The sequence below is a fragment of the Haliotis cracherodii genome, unplaced genomic scaffold, assembly GCF_022045235.1.
Source record: "Haliotis cracherodii isolate W230 unplaced genomic scaffold, xgHalCrac1.p SCAF_2, whole genome shotgun sequence".
Classification (NCBI taxonomy): Eukaryota; Metazoa; Mollusca; class Gastropoda; order Lepetellida; family Haliotidae; genus Haliotis; species Haliotis cracherodii.
Window position 1 is genome coordinate 49,971,216 of NW_027266275.1, and position 9,013 is coordinate 49,980,228.

A 9,013-nucleotide genomic window follows, 5' to 3' on the forward strand; every position below is an offset into this window, starting at 1 on the left:
GGGAAGTCGGACAAAACACTTCAGACAAAGATTTCCTTAAGAAAATACAGTAAAAGTGCGTGACTTTAACAGACCAGTTTTCTTTAAATGCGATGTTCTGTGATATTATATAGGTATATAGGTAGGAATATCACTAGTCTATAGATGTAATCACATTTGAAGATATATCTATAAGGTTTTAGTCGATTTTGACAGCCCGGGCCAAGTCGGACCCAACACAAGCCAAACACTTTTGATAAAGACAATGTTGAGAATGGAGAGCGAAAAGGGCTTCACTTTGAGCACCTTGTTTTCTTTAAATAGCGCGATCTGAGACACTATAAAGTGGTATATAGATATATATTATACTTGTGTATAGATGTGAATATATTTGATGTTACATCTGTGAGGTTTAAGTTGATTTTGACAGCCCGGGCCAAGTCGGACCCAACACAAGCCAAACACTTTTGATAAAGACAATGTTGAGAATGGAGAGCGAAAAGGGCTTCACTTTGAGCACCTTGTTTTCTTTGAATAGCGCGATCTGAGACACTATAAAGTGGTATATAGATATATATTATACTTGTGTATAGATGTGAATATATTTGATGTTACATCTGTGAGGTTTAAGTTGATTTTGACAGCCCGGGCCAAGTCGGACCGAGCACAGACCAATCACTTCTCATAAAGAACGTTGAGAATGTAGTGGGAAAAGGGCCTCACTTTGAGCACCGTGTTATCTTTAACTACCGCAATATGAGACACTTAAGTGGTATAGAGGTAGATATAATACTTGTCTTTAGATGTAAAGAATGTTTAGTAACTTTAGAAGTGCTAGGACAGTTATTGACGCGTGTCGTGCCACCCCAATTCAAGAATATCAACTTCCGAAAAACATCCTGTGCTGGTTTAACATGAATTAGTAAAGGTTATTGGGGATGCCAAACACGTTAATAAATGAAAGAAGAGTAGTCAATATACTGTCATTTCCTGCCAAGGACATCACACCACTACACGCTAAGGTCGGTGAGAAACCGTCTCATCAAAGAAAACACACAGTCAAGACATTGACTTAATTAAATGAGCAAAACTATACGTTCGTGGACATATGAGATCTGCCTAGATATGCACGTTTCGTTTTAATATTCAGCAATCCATTTTTAGTATTACCCGCTGGCCCGGCCCGGCCCGACTTTTCTTGGCCTAACTCGGCATGTAGGGCTGGAACGCGACGTTTCGCCATTTCACTTTACCTCACGTCCGTTGGTTCCCGCAAATTCTTTATCAAACCATCACCCCGCCACCTTGAATGCAGCGTGACGCCAACCGTTCCGCCCTACGACAAACCCGAGCATGACCTCCATTCTGGAAGAAGCAGAATCTGCGACGTTGATTTTCAAGGCCATTCAACGAAAGGAGCGGTAGGCTCGAAGACCTGCGACCTGTCCCGGTTGTATCAAGAATGCCGCCATAATGGCCCCGAAAGGGTATAAAATTTTGCCGAATACAGCATTTTCATCACTCTTAGCCTAACAATCATTGAGTATGGATCCCCTGGACCATGTTGCTTTGCTCCAGGTTGCTGTCCTCCAGCAAGACCTGCTTGAAGGAGATGTGGAGAAGGCCAGAAGAAACAGGAGGAGAAGACCAAGAAGATATCGGACCCGACCAAGGCTGGCAGAGGAGAGGAGAAGGCTGTATAGACATTACTCCAGACTGATGGAGGAGCCTCGGGATGGAGTCTGCCATGTTTGATGAGTTTTATAGAGAGGGATAGAGAAGCAGGATACCAAGATGAAGAAGGCTCTACCTCCAGGCTTGAAGTTGGCCATCACTGTGAGGTTTCTGGCTTCAGGTGACATGTACCCCAGCCTCATGTACAGCTTCTGTGTGGCACGGAACACCATCAGCCTCCCTCTGCCATGCCATTGTGGAAGAATACGAGGAGGGGGTCATCACCTGCTCCACCACTCCAGATGAATGGACACCTATTCTTCAGAATCTTCAGATCTTCAGAAACAGGTTGAATGATCCTCATGCTGTGGTACCTCTAGATGACAAGCATGTGGCCATCAGATAACCTGGCATGAGCGACTCTCATGTCTCATGTACCACAACTACAAGGGCTTCTTCTCTGTGGTCCTCATGGCCCTTGCGGATGGAGACTACAAGTTCCTGTGGGTGGACATCAGTGCATATGGAAGTGTGTCTGATGCTAAGATCTTCAACATGCTCAAGGACTGCTTTGACGCCGGGAGCATAGGTTTTCCTGAGACATCCCCCATATCCCAAGATGATGAGCCCGTGCCATACTTTATCCTGGGAGATGATGGAATAAGGGCCCTCTTGATGAAGCCATATGGTCACACGAATCTCCAGAGGGACGAGAGCAACTACAGGAACTACAGGATCTCCAGGGGCCGACGCGTGGTGGAGAATGCATTTGGAATCCTGGCCCAGAGATGGCAGGTCCTTCCCACCACCATGCAGCCAAGGCCTTCCATTGCACAGGAAATCGTTGACTGCCAGCACAACTTGTTGAGGATCCGTTATCCTGCTCTCCACAATGGTATGGTGGATGAGGAAGATGACAAGCAGAACGTGGTGCCAGGAGCCTGGAGACAATTTGTTCAGCTTGAATATGTGCAGCGTGTTGCAGGAGAATAGAGACACCTAGGCTGGAAAGAGGCAGCGGGAGATCCTCAAGCATTGCTTCAACAACCCAGTAGCAGCCGTGCCATGGCAGAACAGGATGAGTGATGGATAAGAGACTGATAAGAGGATGACATGACATATGTACACTGGATTTGTTGTTGTGCCAATTAGTTGTTATCATTAATAGAAGTTATAATTGCTTTTTGTTTCTTATTTAATTATGACACAATAATAGTAGTGTTTTATTATTATAACACATTCATCTATAAAAAGGAGAGAAATAAAATAAATGTTACATTTGTTCTCAAAGTATCTGTTTACCAATTAAGTTCCTGGGTCATTAACATTTTATTCTAACTTTATTAGTTTATATACTCACACACAAAAGAAACGCAAGTCGAGTATGCAGTATATATATTATTTATTTTCAACAGTAAAGACAAGAAATACTAATAGGGCAAATTTGACTGAGGACAGTTTAATGGATTAAAAGGCAGATGACATAATTGTTTATTCAAATGTTAAGTGAGTGAGTGAGTGAGTTTTGTTTAACGCCGCTTTTAACAATATTCCAGTTATATCGCGGCGTGTCAGCTTTATGTGGGAGGAAAGCCCGAAGTGATGCAGGTCTCAGACGTTTACCACTTCGGTGAAACCCACGGGCACGGGTATGGTGCTGACAAACCTAGAAACATAATCGGGGCGAACCGGGATTCGAACCCACAATCATAGGTTTCTGGCGTGTCCAAGGGACGCAACTCTGCACAGCGAATCGCGGCGCCTTAGACGATTGGGCCACTCGTGCCCCTCAAATGTTAAGGGCTTGCACAGTTTCGGGTCAATACCCCAAATGTCAGTCAATACCTGGTGTGACCACCATTAGCATTGATCACTGTCACACGTCTCCTGTACATTGAGTGGATCAGACGATTTGTGAAGGCCCTAGGGATCCTCCTGCACACACCCAGAGCAGCTGTTGTGCGTAGCTCATCGGCAGCGACTGGGCGCACGTTGTGCAGACGCCTTTGAACCTCATCCCACAACTGTTCGATGGGGTTCAGATCAGGGCTGAGGGCTGGCCACGGTAGAACACGGATGTTGTGTTGTTGCAGAAAGGCCATGGTAGCTCTGACAACATGGGGACGAGCGTTGTCCTGCTGGAAAATGTGTTGTTGATGTTGTGCACAAAATGGAACAAAGTCCAATCCTTGCCCATATCATGAAGCTAGGTCCACCCCATGGATCCCTTTCCACAACGTTTCTGTCAGCGAAACGATCACCTCGACGCCGCCAAATTCTGACTCTTCCGTCTGCATGGGACACACAAAAGCGACTTTCATGAGAAAAGATGACACGCCTCCACTCGCGATGACGCCAATTGTGATGACCCTGTGCCCACTGAAGTCGTGCTTGTCGATGCCGTAGTTGGAGAACAGGACGACGTGCTGGTCAGCGACAGCTGAGGTTGTTGGAACGGAGACGTCGGATAATAGTGTCCCGGCTAATGTGTCAATTATGTGTTCCTAAGGTCTCTCGAGCAGTTTCACTTGCAGTTAGGAACGGATGTCGCTGGTGTTGACGGGTAATCTGCCGATCTTGTCGATGTTTGGTGACCCTAGGACGACCGCTCCGAGGAAGGTCGTCTTTGGTCTGTGTTGCATTGTATCGATGCAGGAGACGGTAAATTGTGGTTATGTTAACGTTGAAATGACGGGCAACATCTTGGACAGGCTCTCCAGCTTCCAAACGTCCGATAGCCTGATTTCTCTGAATTTGAGTTAGGCGTGGCATTGTTGACCAAGGAGTGGTAGGTCCAAGAATCGGCCACAGTTTTATACCCACTACAGTTCATGACAGTTCGTGCATTTTCGATTTCGCGAGAAATGAGTGCAAGATACCCACATATACATTGAAATGGTGCGTTTTGGCGATTCGTTTTATATGTTGCGTTTTTACTCGGGGCTTCCAAAATGCAACCAAAAATATTGACAACACCATCAGGCTTCACTACATGCTAAAACTCGTATCAATTTATGGTTCCGTGTTTGTTACCTATTCGCTTAAAAGCACGTGCATTTCTTTTGCGTATGAGTATATTATAGTTTCTGTTCAATTCATTGCAGACTGACGTTCCAGCAGTAGCTGGCAGCATTTTATGCGATTCGGCGGTGTTCTGAATTACGCCCGGACTCTCTCGGGGGGCCATCGGGACGTTCCGACTGCATTTAAGCCGCATTCGAGCGGCAATCAAAAGATTCTGACGGCATTCGAAGTGCATTCCAGCTGAATGCCTTTAATATCAAATAGATTCCGTCAGCAATCGAGATGCAATCGAAAAAGAATATTTATGCCCCCCTCTTTCACTACGACCACGAATATCCCGATTCACCCCAAATCGGAAAAATCGTGATTATTCGGCCAATAATGCAAACTTTCGTGGTTAATCGGGATGAAAAATATGAAGAATGCCAGGAATGGGTTGAGAAATCATGTTCAGATCATGCATGAATTGTAAGAATCACCTGCGACTAAGTTACGAATATGCCGAATGTTGTTCTTACTGAATTCTTACATGATTCGTAGTTGATTCGGGACATTCGTGGCTGTTTCGGGATGTTTTCGGGTTGAGAACAAGAGATTTTGGGAACCACGAATCGCTTATGCTACTATTCCACACAGACCACGAAACCCACGAATCGCCACGATTTGTAAATTTTAAGATTCGTGAGGATTCGTCGAATTTAGCAAATATTCTTGTTCAATTCGTGACGCTCTACGATCTAGTTACTTTACAGTTACGATAGAGTAACGAATATTCGTGGCATTCGGCTGGATTCGCATGAATATTGTCAAGAATTCACTACGATTTACAAGAAGCTATTACGAATACTGCACGAAAGTTAGGAATCAGTTAAGAATCAGTTAAGAATACGCCGAATGCATGTACGAATCAGGTACGAATAAAAATGAATTCGTGACTATTCTTGACAATTTATAGGGGTTTCCCTCAAGATAGCTTCGGCGTGTATTCGTGGGATTCGTAGACGATTCGTCGTAAAGCCACGAATTCACGAATCCCCGAATGAGTTAGGAATACCTACGAATGCCTACGAATCGTTTACGATTCAATTACGATGCCTAAGAATGCATTACGAATTTGTTACGAATTAACTACGATATTTTTGAATCGAGAGTTCGTGGCCAAAACTTTGAACAACTCAAAACTTTTGCCACGAATTCCCGATAGCTCAAGAATTGTCAGAACTAACTACGAATATATGCGAATCAGTTAAGAATTTCACGAACTGATTACGATTCAACTACGATTCAACTACGAATCCTAAAATTTATCATTTCGTGGGATTCGTGGTCTGTGTGGAATAGTAGTATTAGAAATGCCAAGAATGCAAAAGAATCGATTACGAAGCTGTTACAGAACATAAGAATTAATTACGAATGGATTATTATACAGCCACAAAATTGCAATTCGGGGACCCTTCCACGAAAGATTTTGACAAACAAAAACTTTCTCGTCGATTCGACGAACTCCCGCGAACTGTACGAATGTTTGGGAATCATTGAGATTTATCTACGAACATGAAAAAAATCCTATTCGGGGTGATACGGGATATTTGTGGTCGTAGTGAAATGGGGACAGAATGCAGCCAGAGAGCAGTTAGAATACACTTCGAATGCCGTTCGATATTTCTCCACTTCGAAAGCATGAGCAAGTTTCGAGCATGAGCAAAACATTCGGGTCGGCCAAACGAATGGGCCTGAATATTTGGAATGCTCTCAGAATGCGGTCAGAAGTTTTAGAATGTTTCTAATATCCAGGAATAAACAATTTTGAAAGAATTATTCTTCGGACGGCATTCCGTCTCATTCCCGCTCTAGTGTGACTAGGGTTTAACGTTCAAACAGTCTGGCGACGGTTGTATGTATACATTTGAAGTTTCCTGCAACCTGGGTGTGGATGGCACTCATTTGCCTCAGTTTTACGGCCCTCCCTCTCTCTGTGTTGTGTAGTTAAACGTGGCGTATCTGCTGTTACCTGTACATTACTTGTAGCGTCTTGGCAACGATCCATTGCATGTTATACAATTTCTGCACATGCATTTGTAGGGTACCCGAAAAAAGGTATTTTGCGATTTTGTATCACCGCTGCACGTGCACATTCCATATTCTTTTTGGGAAACCTTTTTTCTGCGATACAGCTGGTTGTTGTATGGCTGTCAGTGTAAGCCAGATGTCACTGGTATAGATTTCGCGGTACATCCCTCGAGGTATAAAATAGTGATCTATAGTGACAATACAACAATTGACTTTCCCTTTATGTGAGGTCCAGGGTTCGATCTCCGGTCGCGTTACACCAAAAGACGTTAAAAGATTGTACTTGTTGTTACCCTGCCTGGCGCTCGGCATTAAAGGGGCTAAAACAAGGTCCGCTGGGAGTCAGTATACTGTGTCTCTGTGGGGTATTCATGTTAAACTGCAGCATGGTGTCGTAAAAATAATCTTGGAAGGCGACGTTAAACCTCATTTCACCTCACCTCATCTCTTTTGGGGGAATTTTGTTCCCGCGATACAGGTGGTTGTTGTATGGCTGTCAGTGTAAGCAAGATGTAACATCCCTCGAGGTATAAAATAGTGATCTGAAACATTATAACAACTGACTTTCATTCTATGTGAGTTCATTGTATGAACGTCGTCGCAAGCTCCGACCCTCATTGTATGAAGGCTCATACTCTAATGAGGTCACACAAAGTGAAAGTCAATTCTTAAGTCAGAGGTAAAATAGCGCACATACCCCACAGTGTAGTCCTCCACATCGCCTTGGGGATGAGTGTGAGGGCGTACACGGCCACGGCATGCATCATAAAGGACAGGAACACATTCCGCCACACGATCACCATCGGTGGCCTGGTCGTTTCCTGCTCAGCTTTTATCCTGGGATTGGGATCAACGGACAACCCCGCTTCCCCCACGTCTTGTCTCGGCGACATCGTATTCTACATTTCCCAAAAACACAGGACGGTTACGTAGCAAATCAAAAGTTTCCATTGCGACAGGGATCCTATATCATTAACGTGGACTTGGGTTCGACACAGACGGAAACCTGTGACTGAGGGTTCGAATCCCGATTATGATTATGTTTCGAGGTTTGTCAGCACCATACCCATGATTGTGAATCTCACCAAAGTGGTTAACGTCCGAGACGTGCATCACTTCGGGCTTTCCTCCCACACTGTGATACTGTTAAACGAGTGTTGAACCAAACACTCTCTCCCACTTACTCGACACTGGCGGGGTCACGAGTAATAATATAACGCTAGCTGTAACACCTTGAGACAAACATTGTCCAATATGACATTGAATATAAAGCATGCATGGAAAGCTCTGGCGCTTGCATGACTGATTTGTTTATATAAGACGAGCTCGCAAACATGTGTCTGTTCACCTGAATCAAGCCAGGGCCAGTTACATGTTGTGTACTTGCAACGTTCACGTAAAAGGAAGGTATGGAATGGTTAAGGTCTACACCGTGTGGTGTTGGGACTTCCCGAGATGAGAAACACCCAGCTGTAAATGTACAAAGATGTTACTGTCCAGCATTAACGTTACAGTATATACTTAAAATGGCAACCTTTCATAAATGTGCTTTCCAATATATGATAACGTTTAGTTTGACTGCAGCATGCAACCCTACCAACATATTGTGATATGGACATTGACTATGTAGGCATCTTCATACATGCGCCACCTTCCACTATGACGTATAGTTTGACCATATTCGACCAGCAACAACTATTGCCTCTCCTGGCTATCTGCTATCACAACTAGTTACCCACCCTCATGGAGAAAACGTAGACCCTGTAGAGTACTGTAAGACACTGTTGGTGTGATCGTCAGACCCTTGTAAAATACTTCAAAAACCTGTAGGCGTGATGGACAGTCTCCTGTAGAATATTGTACGACACTGTTGGGGAGATGGTCAGATCTGCTCTCTCCTGATATTCCTCGTTCAGCAGTTGGACGCCTGTCGACAGGGACCGCTATACCTGTTACCCGAACTGTGCGCCTGCATTTAAAAGTTTGTAAATGTGTACATTTTTTTTTATTAATATCGTGTTGTAATATATTGGAACAATGCATTGCCCTCTGCACTTCAATTAGCAGTTGTTGAAATATGCATGCTTTCAGAATAATGTTCTTGTAATGGCTTGGGTTTAATAAAGGTACGAAGTTAATGTAGTTTTGTCTCTCATTTTAGCTTTATTGTCTGTATAATTTATGATGGTGCAACCACTCTTGTGTTTATGTAACTAGCCTGCAACACGCCTTTGCGCACAGCTGGTTGAGAACCACACAATGGTTA

General features: G+C 44.0%; 1 protein-coding gene across 1 annotated transcript in view; it reads right to left on the bottom strand.

Moving 5' to 3' along the window:
• Positions 1 to 8,685, bottom strand: part of LOC139469211 (stearoyl-CoA desaturase-like) — a 28,034-nt gene extending 19,349 nt beyond the window's left edge. Inside the window, exons 1-2 of the mRNA XM_071251348.1 lie at positions 8,487 to 8,685; positions 7,445 to 7,646 (exon numbers count right to left, since the gene is read on the bottom strand). Of these exons, the coding sequence (XP_071107449.1) occupies positions 7,445 to 7,646; positions 8,487 to 8,492 (208 nt within the window). The 5' untranslated portion in view covers positions 8,493 to 8,685. The remainder of the gene's footprint in view (positions 1 to 7,444; positions 7,647 to 8,486) is intronic.
• Between the last annotated feature and the right edge of the window lie 328 nt (positions 8,686 to 9,013).